Source organism: Xenopus tropicalis, chromosome 2 (assembly GCF_000004195.4).
Source record: "Xenopus tropicalis strain Nigerian chromosome 2, UCB_Xtro_10.0, whole genome shotgun sequence".
Lineage (NCBI taxonomy): Eukaryota > Metazoa > Chordata > Amphibia > Anura > Pipidae > Xenopus > Xenopus tropicalis.
The window spans coordinates 36,125,895-36,152,038 of NC_030678.2; the positions used below are offsets into that span (position 1 = coordinate 36,125,895).

A 26,144-nucleotide genomic window follows, 5' to 3' on the forward strand; every position below is an offset into this window, starting at 1 on the left:
TTTAAGCTGTTCACAATAAAAATTTATTAAAACAGATTAAAACATTTCCCATGCAGCCCACAGATTGGACAAACATAAAATGATAAATACCAGTTTTGCCATCAGTAGTCAAGTTGTAGGGAAGACTATGGATGCGGCAAGGGTAAAAAAAACAAAACAAAAAACCACACAAATTTGGCCTCTGCACATAATACAAACTGTTTGGATAACCTAGGTTTGTAAAGTCCTGTATTGGTATAGCCCACGTGAGCACTATAAACAGGCACACAGCAATGAGTTAATCTTAAATACAAAACATTTGGATTCCCTCCTTACTATATTTACCACCTTTCACTTCCAAGATCTTTTAGCTGCAAAATCGAAGACATACTAGGCAGACCCTGAGTATCCTCCCCTATTTTGCCTCATCAAAAAACATAAAAATTAAATCTGAAAGCTTGATAAATGACTGTTACATGCTCAGCCGTGCAGGATGGAGTCACCTATTCTTTGTACATAAGAATTCTTATTTTGGTAAGAAGCCCTTATCAAAGTTTTTAGGGTCTTTGAAACCGGTCTTCTGAAATCCTGGGTTAGGATTACGGACATGCCCCATAAATAGCGGAATGCCCATGGTGTCCTCGAAGAGGAAGAATAGGAATGGGCGATTGATACGGTAAACTGAATGCGAACGAGATGTGATAACAGCTGTGACTGCAGATGCTTCGACTCCTTCTTCATTCAGCTCTAGGCTTGACTGGTGTTGGATACTGGACACGACCAATGCCTCATTGGTTATTCCACTTAAATCTGGATTAGTAAATAGCTGTCCAAGTCCTGTAAAGAAACGACACAGTGAATATTTCTTTCTCCTACACAGCACAAGCATGTGACAATATTAAGCACCGTCAGAACGGATCGTATCAAAAAGCACTTACTATAAGAATTTCAATGCAAGTATATGGAGCAAATGCTGTACCCCAGCAAGCTGATTCTATGTGAAAATATATAAACCTCAAGAAAACTCAAACATAACATTCTAAGCAACTCTCTACTATACATTAAACATTTTCAGTGATTTTACCATTGTAAATTGAATCACTGTTGAAAGCTTTATAGATCCATCTGTTGCTACTTTCTGCACTGCTGGTCCTGACTACAAGTAAGCAACAATGCTGTAGAAGCCACATTTGTAAAATGCTTGCACACTGGACTAATAATAAAAACCTTTATTCCATATCAAAAGATTAAAATTGCCTGACACGTTTCTTCCACAATGAGACTTAGGGGCACATTTACAAAAGCACAAACGCTCCGAGCGTATTTTCGTCGATTTTTTCGGGCGTCCGCACGACTTTTTCGGACGCCGCACGACTTTTTCGGACGTTTGCACGAAAAAATCGGAAAGGTTTTACCGCTGTTTACAATTGTTCAGTACGAAAATTTCGTGACTTTGGGATCGCCAATACGATATTATCGTGACTAATACGATTTTTTCGTAAGCATTTTCGTGATACTTGCGATCTTCCAAAATTTTCGTTTCCAATACGATTTTTTCCCCATTCGTGATTCGGATTCGTGGATTAGTAAATGTGCTCCTTAGCCTATGATTATGTCCGTTGTGGACGAAACGCGTCTGGCGATTTTAATTTTTAGATATCGAATAAAGATTTTTAATCAGTGTCCGATGTGCAAGCCTTTTACAAACGAAAATGGTAATTTCTTTCCTGATACCGATTGGGGCATTGGCACCCAGACCGGCACAAGCATTGGGTGAGAGTTACTGCTTGTGTTAAACTGGTTTGCTGGTGGGGAATTTGCTGTGTGCTCCCTCACTGGGATGGGACTTGGGGTTTTTGCACCCGGGAAACAGAGTATATGGGGAGAGCTCTGCTTGAGTTTATCAATTATTAATTAGCATTCCTTTTCTAAACGTCAGACCCGGGGTATTAACACACCCAGGTAAAGAGATATCTGGAGTAAAGCTGGCCATACACGCACCGATGAGGTTTTGTACGATATTCAGTGCGTGTATGGCGACTCGCCGGGGAGACAGATATCGCTGCGGATATCGGTCGATTCGCCAATCGGCCAGGTTAAAAGATTTTGATCGGGTGCCATTGAAGGCGCCTGAGCAAAATCTACCTTCAAGGCTGAATCATCAGAAGAAGGTAGAATTCCTATTGTTTCTACCTCCATATCTGACGATTCAGGCATGAATGTCTGTGGAGGGTGGAAACATTCTTTCGTGCGACCGATGGTCACAGAAAGATCAAAAATCACTACGTGGCCACATTTAGTCTGAAATAACTCCAGCTGAACAGCATTTTTTGATTTGGAGATAATGGTGTAGTAGGCAGCTCTCCTCTAGCCAAGATTCAGTTTCCCTCAATGCCTTGCCCACTTCTGTGATTCTACTTTTGTACAGATCTTTTGCATTTCAGAACATGCAAGGCATTGTGGGAGCTGGAGTATTGGTTGGAGGAGAGTTGACTATATGTAGGCAAAGGTGCATGTAATCAAGTACAGAAAAATCATTTCCAAGCAGACATTTTCTTACCAAGGTTTGTTAGAGGGTTGCGAAGCTCCAGTTTGTAGTCCAAGTTTAGTTTAGGCATTTTTAGATTAGTGTTCTTCTCTCTGGGGAACCGACTGTAGAGGTCAGATTGACTAAAATTGGCTAGAAGCTTTGAGAGGTTCCAGGTTGAACTGTAAGGCATTAGGACAACAAAACTCATATTTCCCTTGAACTGGAATTTAGCTACCTGCAAGAAAAAACAAGAGAACACATATTTAAAAATATTGTTTGTATACTTTATAGTACTACCCCAAAAAGCATTATACGGTTAACAGCTCTTGATAAAGGCCAGCATATACAGGTATATCAGCATAATCATAGCCAAACATGGCCTAATAGTTTGTATAACAAACAATTAACTAAACCTATAACTGTTAATCACAACCTCTGCCACAACCTGCCAAACTAGCCTGGTACCAGCCTCCTTGTCAGACCAAATCAACTTCCTAGAGTGTTTACCAACTCATGGAGGTGCCAGGCCTGCCAACTACCCACTACCCATTAACCACAGGGAGGGTGGAATGCTTCACAGGGCTGCCTGTGGCTGCAGGGAGAAGTAAGCAGGGGTACATTGCCTGGCTGTATATATTCCCTATTGGTCCCACCATCCACCAGGATATTTTTAAAACAGCCAACCAGCACAGAGTGGGAAAAGGTGAGGGGCAAACAACTTATTTCCTATTTATATTGGACGTATTCCTTATTATGCACTTAATATTTGTTCCTTATAAGCTGTCCATTGTAATCTTTTTGATCACAGCTAGAGAATCTCCCTAATGAAAAGGATATAAAAAGGAGTTTCGGGAGTTTAGGAACTTTAATGAAGATATCCCTACAATGTGAGCAGTATTTTGACCAACCATATGTCATAGACATTAGTTGGCCTTTGCTCTAATTACTACTTATTGTATTCAGTGTATGGGTTAAAACTTCCATAGGGGGGCCCCTATTGGCTCATCCTTAGAACCCACTAGTTGAAGGCACCGTGCCATTGCATTGCACTCTTTTACCCACACCACCGAGAAAAAAAAATATATATAAAATTGTCGCAGGGCAAATAACATATAAAAAATAAATAATAAAACATTACTACAAATGTGTGCAGTTAAAGGGATAATCTCATCTGTTCTTTTTTAATGGAATGCAATTTTGCTTAGTCAACCTTTGCATTGTCACTTATAAGGCCTTAGGGTGATGCATGGAACTAGGCCCACATGGATATATCTTCTTTTAAATATACTTTTGTTACAACATAGCAATGAAGCCAGCATAACTAAAGATTCATTCTCAGATGACATGACGTGTTTTCTCTTTTTTCAACTCACCTGACTCTCAATGCTCTCCAGGAAGAACCAACTGAAAGGATATTTCTGAGCGCTCATCATCTCCACTGGAACACTCATGTCATCATTGATGTAAAAAGAATCCTCAGAAGTTAAACTGGGGTCAAATGTATTTTTCCAAACTCCTGCACAGGGTGAAAAGGTTTTGGTATCCAGTACAGAAGTTATGGTGAATGTTATACAATTCCCTTGCTTTCAACAGAAGCTTCCATAACCTGCCTTTCACCACATCCCCAGTGTTACTAGATAGATAAACTACATAAAAGGATTTCCTAATCCCAGGACAAACTGGTGATAGGCACATAGTATGGAGACCACATTGGACATGCACTATATATTGGTCTTTTTGCTATGATTGGTATAACGCTGCACCCAGCTAATGCAGGGAGTATTCAGGCACAGTTACATGCTATACAGTCCAATAGTTTGTTGATTTTTTTTTTTAACGACTGCATTGAGAACTTTTAATGACGACTTAGGTACCGTATGCTGTCTACCATAGGCAGAATATCAGTGCGATAATCAGAATGAGAAGTAACTGTATACAGGGAGCTGCATTTTGTATATCCACCAGTCTACAGAAATTGTATGCCTTAAGGTGGCCATACATGTAGCAATTTCGATCTTTCGTGTGGCAATAGGTCCCACCCTCCACTGACGTTCGGGGCTGAATGGTCAGATACGGAGGCAGAAACAATAGAAATTCTACCTTCTTCTGCCGATTCAGCCCTGAGCGTAGATTTTGCTCCGCCCGATCAAAATCTTTTAACCTGGCCGATCGACAAGTTGACCGCAGCCTTCTGCGATATCAGTCACCTTGTCAAGCCGCCATACACGCACTGAATATTGTACCATCGGTGTGTGTATGGCCAGCTTTAGGCTTTAGTACATGTAAGGGAAGGTAAAAGCATGGCACCAGGCGTGTAAATAACCTCCTGCTGAGGGGGCACTTGTTTTTTTATAGTTAGATATTGGATTAGGTTTATTAGAGAAGAGCACAAGCTTTGGTCATTGTACTGGTTAGTCTGGCAAAGAAGTAGCATGAAACATACCTACCAAATAATTCAATAGCGATAACTTCCCACAACTTAGACTTAATTTGGGCCCATTGCCTCAGGCTCTGGATCAAGCTCCCTTTACCTCAAAGAGCAAAGGTGGAACCCATTTTTGAGCCAGGTGTTTAAAAGGCCAGTTTGTAACATGGGTCACTACACATCTGAAGTAGAATCAGACAGTGGAACTACTCTAATCTCACCTAGTAGGCCAAAAGCATATTTGCCCCAAAAATCGGCAAAAAAAGTTCACAGGGGAAAAGATTGAATAACAATAGATAAACAGCAACTGTTGCCTGCTGAGATTGGTAGTTTAACAGCAATCATGGGGGGATGCAGGTTGGACTTCTCTGATCTTGGGCCCCTTAGATCAGAATATTGTACCATATCCCATTAACCCCAGACCAGGAAGGCAGCGCATAAGAATAGTTGTGCTCATAAAGTCACATCCCTTGCCCACAGAAGCCATGCCTCTTGAGTAGAGGGGGATGCTGCACCGCTTTACAAAATGAGAGACAAAGCTGCTGCCCTCCAGCATTTGAGCTCCAACGGACTATGTTCAAAGCTGTAGCCGTATTAGGTTTTCATGATTTAATTTTAAAAATAATTTTTGCACCTAAATAATCTGTAGTTTTACCATGGGTGTTTCCTGCCCATGCAGCCCTGTGTGAGGCCAGGGATATTAAAACGCATTCATTCTGCTCTACCCTAAAACCAGACCTGAATGTTTCTTGTGCTACCGAGTCCCCAGAGTAATCGGCCCAGGTCACAGAGAATAGGAATGAAGCAGTGAAATGCTGTGGCGTCCCCATTATTTATACACTGTGCTGGAGCTCCCCCCAATGGACACAGCTGGCACATTGGTTCAGGTTGCGAGGTGGTACTGAAAAATGGTACATTTATGGTACAGCAATGAAGGGATCTAAAATGTTTAGGTTTGATTAAACATAAAAAGGTGGCTGATGAAAAAATGCTTGAAAAACATCTGATTTGATAAGTTCATTGTGATACCGGGTTTATTTGTAACTTGGACCTAGAGCCTGTGACAATACGCTAGAACGCGAGTGACAACTTCACAACCACATAACTTCCTGGTCATGAGTCAGGAAGGCGGAGGGAATGCCCTGTTTCCATAGCACCCCTTAACCTATAAAAAACTGCCTTATGGTTTATATGACCATTCCAGTTCTAATCTCCTATTTAATTCACCATGCATTTCATTCTGTACTGGAATAACATTTTATTCCAGTACAGAATGAAAACTGCCAGGAAAATCGTTGTCACTGCCCCCTCCATTTTAAAACTTATCACAAGTAAAAACCACACAGGACTGCAGAAAGAAGGCATTCAAATACACTCTCCCTGGCTGCTTTAAATCCATTGCAGTCTGGAATATGAATCTGTGGCAATAATAAAGTCACCATATATCAGTTTATAGCCATATGGGACCATTATGAGATGGGAACACCAGAAAGGGAGTCTCGGCCTGGAAAGGCTGCATAAGACGGGCATGTAACCAAGAAACGTGTTTAACTAACAGCTGTCAGCAGTGTTGAATAATCATTTCAGTAGGCACAAGGCAGCAGATCACGTTTTAATTTACATGGAATCACTTCACTGTTGATCAGTGCCTGTTAGAAGTCATTAGGGATGTTGTGCCTCAGTCAGAGTGACCGCTGCTTGAGACTACTAGGAACCCCAACATATCTCACAAGCAGTAATACCAAAAAACACCAAGGTAAAACAGAAAAAAAAATCTGAGTGTTTCCAATATCTAAACCATTTGTTGCTTAAGAAGAGCTGTGAAATAGAAAGTTCACCTTAATTTACTAACAAAAAGAAACAAAGTTTCATCACTAAACATCCAAAATAACCCACTGGAACCAATAAGCAACTAGCTTTAGAGCAGTTACAGTATTTATAGCAAATGCTTGATTCTGAGAATAGCTTCATGCACTGATCAAATTTACACCTATATCTTTTATCAGTAAATGGGGGGGGGGCCTTAAATACCCACAGGCACAGTGAATACAAGGTGACGGTTTCCTAGACACATGAAACAATCCAGGGTTTGTGTCGTTAACGTTTGCTTCAGGCTTAATAACTCATAACCAGATGCTTTAATTGTTGGCTCACAACGAGCTGGCTCGTGATAGATCCCAACAGTTAGCAGGATATCCAGGAAATTCTAATAAACTGTTGAGAATGACAGTCCAACACAAGAAAAAGCAGAATTGGATGCTGACCATGAAATTTTCTTTTATGCATTCACTAGCAAAGGTATCTCCACTAACAACTTTTGCATTAATAGGACTTCAATCACTATTGCATCCCAGTTATTAGTCATCAGTGTTCTATGAGCCTAAACAGTAGGTCAAGTTAAAGGGGTGGTTCACCCTTAAATAAACTTTTAATATAGTTACATAGCGTTGAAAAAAGACCAGAGTCCATCAAGTTCAAGCCCTCCAAGGAGACCCAGCACCCACAACCGATACTGACCTATCTATACACTCACATACATAAACCCTATATACCAACATCAATACTAACTGTAGATATTAGTATCACCATAGCCTTGGATATTCTGATTGTTCAGGAACTCATCCAGGCCCCTCTTATAGGCATTAACAGAATCTGCCATTACAATATCACTAGGAAGGGCATTCCCCAACCTCACTGCCCTCACCGTGAGAAACCCCCCTACGCTGCTTCAAATGGAAGCTCCGTTCTAATCTAAAGGGGGGGGGGCCTCTGGTGCGCTGATTTTTAAGGAAAAGAGAACATCTGCCTATAATCCCCTATAATGTACTTGTACAGAGTATGATGTAGAGTGCTATGCTGAGACAATTTGCAATTGATCTTTTTTTATTTTCATTTTTTATTATTGCGGTTTTTGGAACCATTAAGCTTTTTGTTCAGCAGCTCTCCAGTTTAGAATTTCAGGAGCTATCTAGTTGCTAGGGTCCCAATTGAACCTAGCAACCAGGCAGCAGTTTGAAAGAGAGAGGAATATAGAGTGTATTTTCCCACAGACACAGGTGCATTCTAAACAAATAGTGGACCAGTATAAATGTTTGATGGGAAAAATACTCATATATCCGGCTGCAATCCTGTAGCATTTTCCTATACCTTATGGCAAAAAAAAAAAGCTTGATACATCCCCAGTTGCTCTAGGTTTATGGAAAAAGAATATGGTTCCAGCAGCTAAGGAGGCCATTTGTAAGGGGTATGACGATAACGTCCAATCAGTCTCTTTCTTAGAAAGACTCTCTGCCTCAAAAGGAGGAACTGGTGCATCTGAAACAGGTTTCCCTGTACTCCATTAAAAAAAGCTGCCATTAGTGCAAAAGAAAATCTAGCTCAAAGCCACAAATTAGTGCTAAATATAAACAACAGAAAGTGTGCATTTGGATTTCCTGGAAAATAATTATAAAAATGCCTTCTTTTCCAAATAGAATTTAGTATCCCTAAATCCTTGTCTTATCACTATTTAAGCTTTTTGACTAGGACAGCTTCCTATGCTCTGCCAACCATTAGTGCTGTAGCTTGACAAGTAGACAGCTGCAGATTTCTTGATCAAATATGCAACTAATGTTAGACAAAGGTAGAATGGCTTTGCCTGGCCAAATCTTGCATGAATAAAACCCTTTAGAATAAAAGCATTATATGCACCTTTAAAATGCATAGCATTCAGCAGAATTAGCAAGACATCTTGTGGGAGATCAGAGAGGAAATGTGGGATCTGGCCTTCCGTAATGTCCTTGACCCATTTGTTGATGGATTCCAGATTCTTCTTTTTGCTGCCCCCCAGATGCAAAGGCTTTGATCCATACCACTTCTCAGAGCTTTTTAAAAACGAGTCTTTTATTTGAAAACCTGCATCGGAAAACATTAAACCATATTTAATGCAGAAATAGTATTAACAGTATTTTCAAAAAGAAAAATTATATTAGGACTTCTTGCATCTGTTTTCCTGTTGGAAAAGTAATCAGTTTGACTGCAGGTGGCTAGGTAATGTTGATGCTGAAAAACATATTCATGGTCAGGCCTAGACTGGCAATCTGTGGATTGTGGCAAATGCCAGAGGGGCTGCTGTAAGATGCCACAGACAGTCACTATTTATTGGGCTGGTGGGGGCTGTTTGGGCCTCTGTGTACTTGAAATGCCAGGGGCTATTTTGACTCCCAGTCCGGACCTAAGCTGGGCTACAGCACTTGTAGTCCCGAACCTTTGGTACAGTTATACCAGGTGACAGGAGAACAGGGTTAATGGGACCTAGATCTGTAAAAAAAAAAAAAAAAAAAAAGAAGGAGGAGGAAGAGCATTCCTAACAAACTAAGTTAAAAGAGAAGGAAAGGTACAATTACTGGGGCCATAATGTTAGGTACCCCCCAGTGATTGTAATCGCTTACCTGATACCCCGGGCTGGTGCTCTTGTTAGCAGAAAACTGTACCGGCCCGGGGTATATGCAAGCTAGCATGCGATCCTCTTCCCCCTTCTTTCTTTGTGCTGTTTGTGCATGTATATGTGCAGTAGTGGAGTGAAAACTTTAACAAAAATAGATGGCTTTTTCTCTCTACTGCACATGCATCAGCCCTGGGAGGATGGAAGGAAAGATCACTTGCTTGCAGGTTCCCCTGGCCGGTGCAGTTTTCTACTGACAGGATATGAGGTAAGTGATTACAATCGCTGGGGGGGTGCCTGGCATTTGGCACCCCGCAGTGTTTGTACCTTCTCTTGTAACACCAGCAAACTAAATCCAGTCCTATTTCCATCTGGAAGGAAGATGTCCCCTTAATTCTCGCCTCCCCAAGCAGCAAAATGTTTTGGGTACGCAGATACTTTAGAGATTTAAAATCCAGGGAACTAAATCTGGGTAAGTTCTGACCATGCCCATGGTATGCCCCAAACCATGCCCTTTCTCCCACCTCTGCCACTGTTATAAATGCATGGGACTGTGGGTTGGAAATGTGATACTTGGCTGGATAAAGAGTAGAAGATGTAAAGTCTAACATTTTGAAGTGCTCATTTAAGGGACCCCATTGGATATGAATGCACACATCAATTGCTTTATTGGCTTTACAAAAGGAGTGACACAAACCTTTCTTTAGATATATGCGGGTAGCAGTTCTCAGAATGGATTTTGAGAGCTCCTTCCTGACAGTTTTTAGCTTGTTGTGGAGGCAGTGCAATGACTCCACATGGAGTGTCTCCATTAACTTGTTCTGCATCTCTTTTCCAGCACCTACAAAAGCAATGAACAAAGAAGAACCAGGTCAACAAAAACATAGGTCTCAGACTATACCAATCTATTTTATGTTTAACTATGTCCTATAAACATATTGCCTTTGGGGGTCTAAACAGATTTTTCAAGATAACCTTTTCCAAGAAGGGATATATGGTAGTAGCTACCAATATACATACATAAAATATACTCAAGCTAATTATTGCTGTACACTAGATTTAGTTTTTTAAACTCTATTCCCCATATGTAATAAAAGATGAAAATTCTACCCAGCTGCAGTAATCCATAGCAACCAAAAAAAATGCCCAGTAAATGCTACCTGCTGATTGGTTGCTATGGGTTAACTCCATTTAACCCCTCTATTCAGTAGTCTCTATTTGTTTGCCAATTTCAGGCATGCCCAACAACCAAATTCTAAATCAAGATTTTTATTTGATTTATTTTTACTGCTTATCCTTTTGTTCAGACCATCACCTTTTATCATACAGTCTGCTACAGAAACCTTTGTCTGGTTGCTAGAGAAGTTGGTGCCATAGCAATAAGACAATTTCAGCTCCAAAATGGAACTGCTGGATGAAACATTGCAGATTTCTTAGAATATCCCTATCTACAGGAACACAAAGAGATAATTTTATAGTGAACTTCAACAGAGTTGGTTACTACCTAGTGACAACTGGAGTAATCCTAAAGCAATGCTAAATGGCGACATGACCACACTGGGCTTTTTGGATTCTGGATCAATTTCTTTCAACAGGTCAATGCTGAAGAATGTAATTGCTTGAGAAAATTTGCGCATTTCCTCCAGTGACGCATTTTCATCACAGCTTTCTTGTTCTACTTCATTGTTATCATCCAGGACAAGTTTAGAAGGATCAACTTCACCTGAGTGCTCCTCATCCACCCCTTCCTTCAGCTTATCAGGCCTCTCTTTTCCCTCATCAGGCCCCTCTTCTTTCCCCTCATCAGGCCCCTCATCAGGCTCCGCTTTCCCCTCATCAGGCCCCGCTATCCCCTCATCAGGCCCCGCTATCCCCTCATCAGGCCCCGCTATCCCCTCATCAGGCCCCGCTTCACCCTCATCAGGCCCCGCTTCACCCTCATCAGGCCCCGCTTCACCCCCATCAGGCCCCACTTCCCCCTTATCCTCAGCCCCTTGCTCCAGCTGAACATCTGAGCCAAGATTATCACTTGAAGTGGTTGTTTCAAAGTCATTTGTGGGACAGGCTGTAGTTTTATGAGGATGTAGTTCCTCCCATGTATCAGAGGTAGAGTTTTCAGGAGCAGAGGTCGTTACTGTTGTGGTATCAGTTGTTTCATAATTTTGTGTTGTCACATGGTCGTCTTCTGTGTTGGCATCATGTGGCACTTCTGTATTTTGCTGCAAGTGGAAACAATTTCAGGCATCAGAATTATGTAGATGTACATCAAGTACTACCCACTATATAATTTAACAGACAAGAGAAAGAAAGAAAGTTCAGCAGAATATATAAGAATATAAGGCAAAAAGGTAAATGTATGTGCAACCCAGATTTTAACTTCTACTTGCTAGCTGTAGTACATGCCTCACTCATCTTCCATATTACACCACACTATTATCTGATGCACAGAATATAGGATAAATATAGATCTTTGCTCAACACTTATGTGCTGTTCTCTCAAATATCAACATCCTGCCTACTCAAGTTTATATCCCCGAAGAACAGTTTAATTCTGTCTGCATTTATATGCAGTTTCCTAGCACTAAGAAGATAGGACCTAAAGGAAAACAGCAACAAGTCAAGAGTGTTTCAGTAAATGTTCATCACCTTTGTTTACTAACTAACTGTGCATGCAGTACAGGATGAGAAGTTGTTTAACCACTGAGCATAATCATAAATGCAGTGTAAATCCCTATAATGTAACAAGGCATTGTATGCAGGTGAGCAGGTAAGAAAAAGGCACAGAAAGGAATGAGATTGCTAATAATGCATCTGGTTTTTCACTAGGGTAACACTCATAAATAGGTAGGTACTGCCCCCCCCAAAAAAGAGACAATTGCTTCATCTAGATGCCCGCTGGCTAGGGGCAGGGTTTGAGACTATAATATAGTCCACACAGAATTGGTATGCTTTGGGTGCAGACCCTACTGAGACAAACCGTGGCATCACAGGGTCCTTTCAATCTTGCACCTAGCCAAGGGGCATCTTGATAGAGGATAGACTAACCAGTTTTTACTGGAGTCAGCAGCCTACTGCAAACAAGGGAAAAATGGTCTCTGTAATGACCCTCTCAACATATCCCGCAGTGCTTTACAAAAATTATACATCATTCATTTCAGTCCCGGCCCCAATTGAGCTTACAACAGAAAGGGGAACGCTGGCTTCTGAACCAAGATTTGTTAAAGAGCCCCACACAACACCCCCTAATATACCCATCGCTGTAAACCAGGGATCCCCAAGCTTTTATACCTGTAAGCCACATTCAAAAAGTGTTGGGGAGCAACACAAGCATGAAAAAGGTTCCTGGTGTTGCCAATAGGAGCAATAACTGGCTATTTAATAGCCCCTATGTGGACTGGCAATATACAGAAGGCTCTGTTTGGCATTATACTGGGTTTTTATGCAACCAAAACTTGCCTCCAAGCCAGGAATTCAAAAATAAGCACCTGCTTTGAAGCCACTGGGAGCAACATCCAAGGGGTTGGGGAGCAACATGTTACCCCTGAGCCACTGGTTGGGGATTACTGCTGTAAACTGTTCCGTCAAAATGTATGAATAAATACCATTCCTATATGCTGAAATTTAGCTGCAAAACAGCTCTTCTCTCTGCGTCTTTCTGCATTATTTGAAATCTGCCCAGGGGAGGAGGGACTAAAACATTGATGTTACAATTTGTAACAACCTCTCCAAAGCTTACAGACAGCACGCAGGAACTACATAACCCACAATGCATTGCACAGTGTTGTTCCTTTCCTTATTGACATCATGTGTGCAGGGGAATGTGGGATTTGATGGATCCAGGCTAAAGGCAGAGTGAGGACAGTCAACTACTGTTACTAAAAATCATGAAAAGGCTTCATATTTTTTAATTAATATGTATTGCAAAGTTGCTTGAAATTATATATATATATATATATATATATATATATCCCGTTATGGCAACAACGGGATATTTGTTGCTTATTTATTCTTCTATTTACTCATTGTTCAGCACATAGAGTATTTGACCAGCATAAAGCATCCAAGCAATACCCTGATATCTGTGTAAATATACTCAACATACTGTATCTCCAAGATAGAATGCATAAGGTCTTAAAGACAAACTTAAGGAATTCACCACTTCATTTACTTGCCATCAGCAAAGAAATGGTGCACCACTGAGAGTAAAAGCTCAGTACTTCAATCAAGCAGAATTTCACACCAGCATTCATAGTTTTAAAGATTATTACAAAGGGAGGGGGGGGGGACTAAGAAAATCAGACCAAGACTCCAAATGTGAACTCAGCCTACTGTGAATAATTAAAGCAGTGATCCATCCAGAACACAAACAAGTATTGCTTTGGTTTATAAAGCCCGCAGTTTTGCATAAAGCCGAGGCATTCAATACACATGATTCCAAATGATTTCAAAAAGGCACAGCAGGGAGAATTCAAACCCTCAGTCTATGTGCGTAAAACACATTTTGTTTGCACATATTCTACTGCCTATTAAGGCCTCAGGTAATGATATTGTCAGAGTTTGCTCTATATCATCCTTAATGCCCTTACAATTTTAGGGTATCACTAGAGGTCAGTCGTATCGAACGATTGTAAACGGCGGGAAAACCTTTCTGACTTTGATCCTTCAGTGCATGATTTTGAAAACCTCCCACAGGACTCAATGGCACTCCAACTCCAACCCGGCCCAAGGAAAGTCTCCCATAGGGCTCAATGGCTCTCTGTAACTCCAACCCGGCCCAAGGAAAGTCTCCCATAGGGCTCAATGGCACTCTGCAGCTCCAACCCGGCCCAAGGAAAGTCTCCCATAGGGCTCAATGGCACTCTGCAGCTCCAACCCGGCCCAAGGAAAGTCTCCCATAGGGCTCAATGGCACTCTGCAGCTCCAACCCGACCCAAGGAAAGTCTCCCATAGGGCTCAATGGCACTTTGCAGCCCCAACCTGGCCCAAGGAAAGTCACGATAACGAAGCTTGAATGAATCCGAAATTTTCGTAGTCAGCGCAACAATACGATTTTGTCGCACACATTTTGTCACAAAGTATGAAAAAGTTGCGCAAATGTACGAAAAAGTTGCGCACAGTACGAACCAATACGAAATTTTTTGTATTCTGAATTGTACTTTGATAAAAGGTGACCATACACATTACAATTATGATCTTAGGAATTCTACCCCTGACGATTCAGTGCTAAACGATTGGCTTTGCTTGGTTGCCTTCGAAGGCGCCTGATCGTCCAATATCCAAGGCTTTTGCGATATTGGTCGCCTCATCAATCCACCATACATGCACCGAATATTTTCTTATTCCTTAGGATAATATTGGTGCGTTTATGGGCACCTTAAGAATGACTGTAAAATGAAGCATAAAGGGTATGTTCCCCTTTAAGTTAACTTTTAGAATGATGTAGAAAGTAATAGTCTAAAGACAATTTGGAGTTGGTCTTCATTTTTTATTTGTGGTTTTTTTAATGATGTCCCTTTTTGATCAGCAACTCTCCAGTTTGGAATTCCAGCAGTTATATGGTTGTTAGGGTTTAAATTGCCTTAGTAACCAGGGAGTGGTTTTAATGAGAGACTGGTATATGAATAGGAAAGGACCTGAAGTAATACAAATTAACAATAGCAATAAAACTGCTTGAAAGGCAATAGTTCTTTGGCTGCTGGGGTCAGTAACCCCCGTTTAAAAGTTGGAAAAAGTCAGGGGAAGAAGGCAAAAAAGTATAAAAAATAAATAATGGCGACCAATTGAAAAGTTGCTTAGGCCTAGCAATCCTATAACTTGAAGAATTAAGTTTGATGCTATTTAAGTGCAAAACGGATGAATATCCTTTTATACTATGCAGAATCCCCTAAACATTGCTCTAGAAGTGAATCCACTAGAGCAGCAAAAGAACATTATGGGGGATATTTATTATAGTGTGTAAGCCAACATCACCGGTAATGTAGCCCATAACAACCAATCAACAACTGAATTTGAACGGTCCCCTACATGTTAGAAAACAGGAGCAAAGATCTGATTGGTTGCTATGGGCAACACCACCAGTGATGTTGGCTTACACACTATAACATATACAGTGTCCCCTTCCCCTTCTCTGACCATCACCTGGTTTCATTTTATATCTCTCACTCTCCTTCCCAACCTGCTCCTTCCCCCACTGTATTAATTAGAAATACACGCAACGTGGATCTCCCGGCCTTAGCTTCCTCTTTCAGGTCCAGTCTCTCCTCCTTTGATGAGATGTCGGACCCTGATACCCTGGTTAACAAGTACAACAGTATACTTGCCTCCACCATTGACCTATTTGCACCCGATCAGCCTAAGCGTACTCGGGCTCAAAACCCACGCCCGTGGCTGAATGTGCACACCAAATTCTTACGCTCCTGTACGAGGTCTGCGGAACGTATGTGGAGGAAATCCCGTACGCAAGCAGACTTTATACATTATAAATTCCTATTGGCCTGCCTCAATTCTGCCCTGTCAAAGGCTAAACAGGAATACTATAACACCCTCATAAACCACAATAAATCCAACCCACGACGCCTGTTTTCTATTTTCAATACCCTTCTGCGTCCCTCGCAGACTCCATTACCTCACCCTATGCACTCTCCCCAGGACTTTGCCGAGTTCTTCATGAACAAAGTGGAGTCCATCCGCAATCAGATTCCCCCCTCTACTAATACAGACCAGCTCCTCCTTCCTCAGCCCCCCTCTGCATGTCTTAACTCTTTTGGTCCCGTAACTGTCTCCGAGGTCTCCCACCTTTTGTCTGTTCCCCTCACCACTTGCTCTCTTGACCCTATGCCTTCCTCTCTGCTCAAACACTGCATTCCTGAACTTACTCCGGCTCTTACTCACATCTTTAACTCTTCTCTGACCTTTGGAAGCTTCCCCTCTTCCTTCAAACAGGCCTGTGTCAAGCCCATCCTAAAAAAGGCCACGCTGGACCAGTCCTGTCTCTCTAACTACCGCCCTGTCTCTCTTCTACCGCTTGCCTCCAAAATCTTAGAGCGTATTGTCTTCTCCCGTATTACTAATTTTCTCAATGACCATAATTTACTAGACCCTCTGCAATCTGGTTTTCGGCCTGCGCACTCTACTGAGACAGCGTTGTGCAGAGTTACAAACGATCTTCAGGTTGCCAAAGCCAAAGGTCACTTTTCCGCACTAATCCTCCTAGATCTATCGGCTGCGTTTGATACGGTTGACCACTCCCTCCTGATGCAAATTCTGCATTCGATTGGTCTCCGCAGTCAGGCTGCATCCTGGATCTCTTCTTATCTCTCTAACCGTTCATTCACTGTCTCCTACGCTAATAAAACCTCATCTCCAGTTCCTCTTAATGTGGGGGTACCCCAAGGCTCTGTACTTGGGCCGTTGTTGTTCTCCCTCTACACACTGTCTTTGGGAGATCTCATCCGTTCATTTGGCTTCAAATACCATCTGTATGCTGATGATATCCAAATTTATCTGTCGACCCCTTCATTAACAGCTGAAATTGAGACTCAAATCTCTAACTGCCTCCTGGCCATCTCTAACTGGATGAACCATCACCACCTCAAACTCAACCTAACAAAAACTGAACTAATGATTTTTCCGCCTAAGCCTGGTCCTACCCCCCCCTTTTCTATCTCTATTGATGGCACCCTCATCAACCCTGTCGATTCAGCGCGTTGTTTGGGGGTGATCTTTGACTCCAGTCTCTCCTTTTCTAACCACATTAACTCCACTGTCAAAACCTGTCACTTTTTCTTACGCAATATTGCCAAAATCCATCCCTTTCTTTCCACTGTAACAGCTAAGCTGCTCATGCATGCTCTCATCCTGTCACGACTGGATTACTGCAACCTGCTATTAACCGGCCTCCCTAACTCCCATCTTTCCCCCCTACAGTCTATATTAAATACTGCTGCCAGAATTCTCCTCCTCTCATCCAGGAGAGTTCAGGCCCTTCCCCTGCTAAAGTCCTTATCGTGGCTTCCTATCAAACTAAGAATATCCTACAAACTTCTTCTCCTAACCTTTAAAGCCCTCCATTCCTCTGCTCCTCACTACATCTCTTGCCTAGTGTCTCCGTATGTTCCCAGCCGACTCCTTCGTTCCTCGCAGAGCAATCGTTTGGTTGCACCCCCCACTACTACTGCGGTTTCCCGTCTTAAACCTTTCTGCCTTGCTGCCCCTTACATTTGGAAGTCTTTTTAAAACTAAGGTTAAAGACTACCTTTTGGAGCACTCGCCCAGCACCTGATCTGGGAACTGGCACTTACATTGTAGTGTCACCCACTGTGACCTACAGCACTTATATTTGCCTATTTGTGTCTGTTAGTTACCCTCCCATATAGATTGTAAGCTCTACGGGGCAGGGACCTCCTTCCTCTTGTGTCCTCGACTCTTAACTTATTGCTGCTGTATTTATCTGTATTTATTATTATACTTTGTATTTATCTATTATCTTAACACCCTGTTTGTATTAATGTTTTCTACTGTACAGCGCTGCGTACATAAGTAGCGCTTTATAAATAAAGATATACATACTATAATAAATATGCCAGTAAGCACACTCAGCACGGAACAGTTCCACAGTATTCATCGCGGAGGAAGGAAAAAGTGACTGTGGAACTGGCAAGGTTAGGGTTAGTTCTATCCTTACAAGGCACAAATTAAAGATAGGATGGTTTGGGCCATTGCAGGAAAGGTGGGAGATCAACAACGATGCGGGTTGGGTATAACTGATGTTGGTATTAAAAATAAATATTTAAACAATATGTACTTTGGTCAATATTTATTCCCCCACAGCCTCTCTGATGTCCTCATTCCCACATTACTGAGCCGTAATACTGGCCCTGCATCCCTAACACATTGGTGGAAATGTAAAACATCATAAGCAAAGCCTTTCTGCAAAACTACAATTTTTCACATTGAATAAGTAACATAGTAACATAGTAAGTTGGGTTGAAAAAAGACATACGTCCATCAAGTTCAACCATAATGCCTATATATTACCTGCCTAACTACTAGTTGATCCAGTAGAAATCCATTTTTCTTTATAACGTATTCATCTGAACTCACAAGTTCCACACCTTTGCTCATTCAGCGGCGGATAAGGCAGAGGCAGCAGACAGAGCCTCCGTGCCCTCAGCATTACCTGCTACTAAGTCAATACGGGATTTTATAACCAGTGACAGATTTTTAATAGCAAATGGTATTTGACATTACCCTGCTGTCTGCAATGGGATAAGCAATTTAAACTTGTGTTGTGCGACTAGCAGGGCTTTTACACATTGCTGTTAATGAAAAAAATAACTCTTATTCTAGATTTAAACTTGCAAGCAAGCTTGGTGTTATCTGGTACCCTGGGCTTGCATGTGGATAGATAAATAAAACTTCAGTTCTATATAGAAACTTGTTCATCTGCCAGTTTGTTACCTGTTGTACCGCAAGTGTTAATAACTTTGTAGTAAATGGCCAAATTAACCCTTACATTAAAATTCACCCCTGTGGAATTTGTATCAGTGGGTAAAAGTTCACCATTTCATATATATGCTTCTAAAAATCCCATAGGAATGAATTGGAAGTGGGTGAGTTTTTCTGTAATCTCACATTTTGATAAATCTGCCCCTTAGAGTGGAATTAACTTGAGGTCCACGCAGCCCAACAGAAATAATTAGTACAAGGAATACCAGGTTGCTTGCCAGCATCCCACTGCCTACCCTCATGTCTCTCTTCCTTCTGATTAGGTGGCTCATGGGTATCTGGTATCGGGTGAAAATTGATCACTTGAAAATTGAGGGACAAGTCTAAAAAAATCCAGCTCACAGGGCTGAACTGATTGCAGTTTATTATAAAAGCAATTAGTGCTGCCCTGCAGCATGTATTTACTAGATGTGTCCCCAAATTTTTAAGTGATCTGGTCACCCTAATCTGGTACAAGAGACAGCTCCCATGAGGGGTGCCTTCTGTGCAATGCCAGGACCTACCTAGTCCAGTTCCGTATACACTGGGTCCCTAACTGACGAATTACCACGGGGTTCTGTCCCTTTTCTAACTCCTCATTGGAGCCTAAGCTGCTCAACTACCTGGCCTATCACTAACTCTCACCACCTACAGTAAGCTTCACAGATCTGGCCTACTACTTGTTAACCTAATGTCTTGGCTTGACTTGTCTTATCTTCAGCAAAAAAAGAAGGATTACCCACCCAGTGTCACAGAGAACCTGCTCTAGAACCTCCTTAAGGGAATTCCCTACCTAACAGTGCCAGTGACTGAAAGAATAACTATTTACACAAAATATATTTTATTACATTTTCTGTACCCATTACAAGTTAAACAGAATCAGGAGGAAGAGGAGACTTCCCTCTCACTTCTAGTTGTGCTGATGCCTTACAAGGTCCAAATAGCTGCTTAACATTTTCAGACCAAACAAACTTTTGCAATCTTATTGCATTGCAGTCTTAACTGCCCCTCAAGGTGCCCTTCCATTAACCAGCCATCTGGCATAAAGACCAAAGACAACATATATTTGTGTATGCATTGGCACCTTTAAACTGGGCCACAGATTGGAGCAAATATATCAGAAGGAGCCACGTGCTTATAAGTTCAGTTATTAGCAGAAATGTAAAATCGATTGCTCTGCTGCTCTTAACAAGAGTAAATCATTTTAAAGGATAAGGAAAGCGAAGTCCACTGGGGTGCCAATTTGCTTCGATCAGAGTACTATGCTACCATTTTAAATCATTCTAGACCAAGGGAATGCTTTGTAGTGTCTGTATTCACATTATTGTTAATTCAAGCATTTGCCTTTACTGTGTATGTGCCATCCCTGGGCAGCGCAGATCCCTGGAAATGAACTAAAAAAGCAGCACGGTGCTTTGATATCAAGAAAAAAAAGGTAGGTGATACTATTTGCAGGGGGGGGGGCACCTAACAAATCTCTAATGGATAATTGCAGGGATCGTGATAGGGGGCATAATGAAACCCATTTTACATAAAGAGAAATATACAACTTATAACAAACCCTTTTGGTTACACTGGTTTCCCAGCAGCATTGGACATTTTCCACAACCAGAGAAGAATATTATGAAACTATTTTTCACTGTTCAGTCAAAGTTTGAGGCAAAAATTTAAAAATGTAGTCTTTGAGAGAAAAACCGGGAAACCAGCCTTTTACTCATTGCTCGGAAATGTGAATTTCATGGAACATTTCACTAAACAACAGCAACATGTTTTCAGCCACATATAGTATCTATTAATGGCTTTGAAGCTGATGAAACCCCATAGAAATTTAACACTCTCCAAAGCATTTTATGTCGTATTCTGCTGCCCGGCACTTACTCACAGATAATTGATAGTGGGATGTGCGTTTATTCAGTACAATTGCATTTAGCCCTAAGCACATCAAGTTATTTAGCAAAAGGTACTGAAGTGGCTCTTGCCCATACCATATTACTGCAGCTGGACATCATTCTAAAGTAATTTTGGACAAATCCCCCTGCTAAATTACAGTTTCATAATGTTATCAAACAATAAGCCAATCCAAATATAACATTTTGCATACTGATAGCAAGTTTAATTCTAAGCAATTTTACAAGATAACATTAACTTAGAGAACTAATTTAAGCAGTATCTGCTTGTTGTATCTATTCTGTGCACTGCTGGTCCTGAACACATGGACCTTAAAGTGGAGGAATTGTGGAATCTGGAGTCTGGGGGGGCGCCAGTTGTTGTTCCAATGTGTGGGGACAAAGAGTGGAAGGGATAGCGAGCAACGGGCAGAAGAGATCCAAGTATTATATGTTAGGGGTTGCTGCATTACAAATAGGAACCTGAGTTCCTAACTGCCCATTCAGAATATGGATTCGTTAAATGCACACTGCACAGCTTAGTAATATCATTACTAATTAGTCATAAGTGACATTTTTGGACACAAAAAAATTGCAGCTTGAGGTGTTTAAAATGCAATGGAATGCAATTGCTTCAAGCACCAAAGTGAACATGGGATACACATTTTAACACTGTTTGGGGGGCCTCCATCACCCAACCATATAGACTCAAGTTACTGCAGTGCTCATTACTATCAGGTGTATGTATCTATGGCTGCTTAAAAACAAATGCAGTCTGCAACAAGTCTCTACCATAATTACCAGTCATACTAAAATGGCAATGTAAAAGCCTAAAAGCACAGCTGCTCAACACAGTCATGGTCTTATCAGGGCTGTAATTAGGGGTAGGCAGAACTGGCATGTACCAAGGACACAACAGAAAGGCGGGTGCAAGGCATATAGCTCAGCTACCTGCCCACCCTTAAGCTGGCCATACACGAGCAGATCCGCTCGCTTGGCGATGTCGCCAAGCGAGCGGATCTTCCCCCGATATCCCCACCTACGGGTGGGCGATATCGGGGACCATTTAGGTAAAAAAAATAATAATCCGATCGTTTGGCCCTGGGGCCAGACGATCGGATTATGTGGGCGGCAATGGGGCAGTCGGATCGGGGACCGCATCAACGAGCCGATGCGGTCCCCGATCCGACCAGATTTTCTAACCTGGCCGATCGAGATCTGGCCAATTTCAGGCCAGATATCGGTCGGCCAGGCCGATCTGCTCTCCCCATACACGGGCCGATTAGCTGCCGAATCGGTCCAAGGGACCGATATCGGCAGCTATAGTCGGCCCGTGTATGGCCACCTTTAGTTCTGACTGGGGAGAGCATCAACTCTTTCAGCCAATCACATTGTGCTTTGCATTGCCACTCCCACCTGTCATATTCTCCCCAATCCACATCCCCCCGTACCCCACTTGTCAACCCTGCTTCTCTCCCCTTGGGAACTCCTCATATTTGGCCCAGCACTAAGTCTTATAATAGAACAAGTGGATAATAATGGAATTAGCAAAAGCTTATGGGGGAAAAATGCTGCAATGACCGACGTGTGTGCTGCCACATTTAAAGCAGGAACTGATTTGCAGACAGCTGCTTTCTAATATACATCAATTACTGATTTTCAGTGGTTTAAAAAAAAAAAAAAAATTGTAATTGCTATTGAAACCAGTATTTGTAACAACAGTCCCCTTTCTCCCTGCAAGTACAGGATAATCAGCAGGCTTCTGCTTCATTGTTACCAAAGTCAGAAATGACTGGGAAGAGAATAGGGAGGGAGAGGAAGATACCGCTTCCAGTAGAAATAAGTATGAAGAACGTTACAAAAGCCATTGCACATTTTTAGGGAATGTGCATTAGAAAGTTGCTTAGAATTATATTTTCTTTATTTGTGCAAAATAGTGATTTTGGGTTGAGATCCCCCTTTAAATGCAGTCTACAACAAATATCTTATTATTGCTGATTAACCATGGAGTATGAGGATGTCACATGCATCCTGGTTTAGCCATTGTGTGTCCTGGGCTGTCTTCAAAAGTGTCTGTGACACTGCACATGCTCAGTTTGCTCTGGGCAGCTATTGAGAAGCTAAGCTTAGGGGTTGTAGCAAATTACCAAGAAGAAACTGTGTTTTGTCATATAAACTGGTATTACAGGGCTTATTATTGAATTCTGACACTAATTTCTCTGGTTACAGAGCTGCCATGTAGTAATTATCTGTACTAATTACTCATCAGCCATATATTGTGACATTTATATTCTACATATACAGTATATTGTGTGTCGGTTCTAAGCTCAGTAAGGGACAGCGGCACAGAGCATGGGCAGTGAATCAGCAGAAAAGGAGATGGGGGGCTACTGGGGCATCTTTGGGGGCACAGATCTTCCCTGCTAAAGGGCTGTGGTTGCCTTGGGTTGGTACAGAAACCCCAAACATAATGTACAACATTTATAGGCTAACTCTTTAGTTAGGCTTTAGTTCTCCTTTTAAAAATGAGAATGGCACCCAAGTACCATGTTTGTATATCAAATTTTCCTGCCATCAAAATGTTGAGAATCACTGCTTCCATTATAGGGGATAAAAAGTAGCACTTGGAGATGATTTCTACTGATTCGCCAGCAGAATAATACCAGTGCTTAGTAGGCAATAGCTGCCTGTAAAGGGGCCAAGCAGGGCAATGCCCAACGCAGCCACAGCAGCACTCTACATAAGTTTGTTTATGAAAACACCGGAATACGGGAAAAAAAACGCTTGCATTAATTTGCGAGGGGTGGAATTTGTATTGATAAATCGCATTTGGAAAATGCAAATGTAAAACATTTTTGATTTACCTGGTCACCGGTTTAAACACAGACATTTTATTACAAGTTACTATGTATTACTGCCCCTGGGCAAAATGAGCCCCTTTTATTACATACAAAAGGAGGGGGGGGGGGGCGAGGTTAATGGCCAAAAATTTGACATTTTTTTTTTATTCTTTTCTCGGTACATAGTAACAAGCGAGAACTATATAGAACTAAATATATTACCGTTTGTAGCAGCCGCACAGTGTAGGTTGGTCCGAGTACTGAAAAATAGGCGCTGGCCAATGCTTACACCGAGCGCTCACTCTTTCTCTTTGTTTGATTCTCACTAGAGTAAACCCACGCTGACAGTATTACAACCCTTTTTTAATATCTAAATGCTTTTACTAAATTTGAAAGAGCTTTAAATCATGGTACTTTATTTCCTTTCCTACAAGCTATGATTGGATTTGAAGGAAAGCGGAGAACCAAACCTTATGCTCCTTGTTTTCTTCTCTACCCCAGATTGTGTTCTGCAACTCGTTTTTACTACATGTTTTTTAAACCCTTATAAAAGCAGATTGTGACAACAAATTATCAGTAGGATTATAATATATCACTGATTAGGACTGCAGAATAAGCCAACTTGATTTTTTGGTTTTATTTTCACTTTATTTTCCTCAAATCTGTATGAAAAATACATTTCTACAAACCCCTAGATTTCAGACAGAATGAAGGGAAAGGGGGTTGCCTATTACCTGGCAGTAGCCCATTAGGAATCAGAGCACAAGACAGTCTTTTAGTGACAGTTGTAAGTTTTACTTCCCAGCGCCAATTTACACAATTCCCTTGAGCACAACAATAGAGAATGTCGTATACGCTGAAATTGTTGCGTTATGGCTAAACTCACTGTGCTTATACAGAGAGCCTTGGACCAGAGAGCCTTGCCCACAAGAGCTTACAATCAAAAGGATATCACTTATTCCACTAGGCCCCTGAACAAGTGTAACATTTTGGGCTCCCTCTGTCATAATAAACGTTACTAAATACAGGTATGGGACCTGCTAGCCAGAATGCTTGGGACCTGGTATTTTCCGGATAAGTGGTCTTTCTGTAATTTGGATCGCCAAAACTTAAGTCTGCTAAAAATCATTTAAATACTGAATAAACCCAGTAGGCTTGTTGAGAAAAAGGAAATCATTTTAAAAATTAGAATTATTTGCTTATAATGGAGTCTATGGGAGATGGCCTTTCTGTAATTCGGAACTTTCTGGATAATGGGTTTCTGGATAAGGGATATACTGTACTGGTTTTCAGGGCCCTGCCAGTGAGTGAGCCCCTACATTTGTACCCCCCGTGCCCAGACGGCTGCTCTGTATGGCACATGTGACCAGCCGAATAGTCACATACATGGAATTCTGGCCAGGTAGCACTATGTGACTGTATAAGAGATAATTCACACACTTCCAAGTTGACCAGTGGCACCTTTTCATATCCAGCCCTTAGGTTAAAGGCAAACGGAGCTACTTAGTAGCAGCTTCTTGTCATGCCTACGTAATGCCAGAAATACCCTGCCATAGACATTACTGAGAACTGCCTCTGCTAAAACACATGTAGAGACAATTATCAGTATTGTCTCTTTCTGTATCTGCTACTAGTAGCTCGGTGTGTCTTCACCCTTAAAACCCACTCACATATTTAGCACGGGGTAAATTTAAATGCCAGCTGCCAACTGTGGTGGTTTCTGTGCAGCTATGCAGAATGGACCCAAATTAATTGGACATTATTTATACAGAACATGGTTTTAATAGTCATCAGTTACTGAGGTGATGTGGCAACAGACTATCAGGTTATCAGTTTGACTGGTGCACTTTGCTTGTTAGTGCCCCACCACCTACCAATGCATCATGTGACACCGTTTTGGTCTGAAACCACTGAACAAACAGTCCTTCAGCAGGCAGCAATAATGGGACGCAAAAATCAGGGTCAGAATTATTCCTATATATTAACTTCCCCATGAATATAAACAACATATTGCAATAAATACTTACAGCTGAGGAGCAGGCAATTCCAGATAGAGCAATCAGACCCAGCAGCAGCAGCAGCCGCCCCATTGTCCTGCAAAGAAAGTTATAAAATTAGAAAACACAAACTCAGTTACTTGTCCATGTCCCTTTACGTTATCCCAGGCAGACAAACAGCAGCCAGCTCTACCTGTACATTACTATTCCTGACTAACAGAAAGTCTGCTTAGAATGTTTAAGGTCATTAAGGGGAAGAATGATTGCCTTCAGATGAAGTAAAACTACAATTCTCAGTATCCTCTGCCAGCTGAGGTCTGTAAATGCAGGGAATGGTAGTACTACTACATATGCTACTACATATATTTGATATTTTCCATAACCACAGCTGCTTTATTTGATAGATTTTGGGCAAATTATCTCAGGGTACATACTGTGGCCCCAAAAGTTACCTCTCCCACACTTACCTATTCCTACAGCGTTCTAACCTGTGTGAGCCTCTTACAAAGGGAACAAATTCCAGTTTCTCAGCTTCTTAATAAGCCCTTCCCACCCGTGATGAAACGCTCTGTGCAATT

The 26,144-nt window shown here is 41.6% G+C and overlaps 1 protein-coding gene across 1 annotated transcript; it reads right to left on the reverse strand.

Annotated features, from left to right (window-relative positions):
• On the reverse strand, positions 1-26,144 carry serpinf2 (serpin peptidase inhibitor, clade F (alpha-2 antiplasmin, pigment epithelium derived factor), member 2). The gene is made up of 8 exons (XM_002937147.5): positions 26,034-26,144; positions 25,597-25,663; positions 10,862-11,576; positions 10,055-10,198; positions 8,625-8,828; positions 3,883-4,025; positions 2,540-2,744; positions 1-816 (listed from the first exon to the last, which is right to left on the reverse strand). Exons 2-8 carry the CDS (start codon positions 25,657-25,659, stop codon positions 506-508), a joined length of 1,785 nt encoding a protein of 594 aa, XP_002937193.2. The 5' UTR covers positions 25,660-25,663; positions 26,034-26,144; the 3' UTR covers positions 1-505.

Excerpts from the sequence above, each read along its gene's own strand:
- serpinf2 (XM_002937147.5), bottom strand. The coding sequence starts at position 25,659 with ATGGGGCGGCTGCTGCTGCTGCTGGGTCTGATTGCTCTATCTGGAATT. Across the intron at positions 10,199-10,861 it reads ATTACTCCAGTTGTCACTAG|GTGCTGGAAAAGAGATGCAG; the intron begins GTAGTAACCAAC and ends TTGCTTTTGTAG. Across the intron at positions 8,829-10,054 it reads CCGCATATATCTAAAGAAAG|GTTTTCAAATAAAAGACTCG; the intron begins GTTTGTGTCACT and ends TTTCCGATGCAG.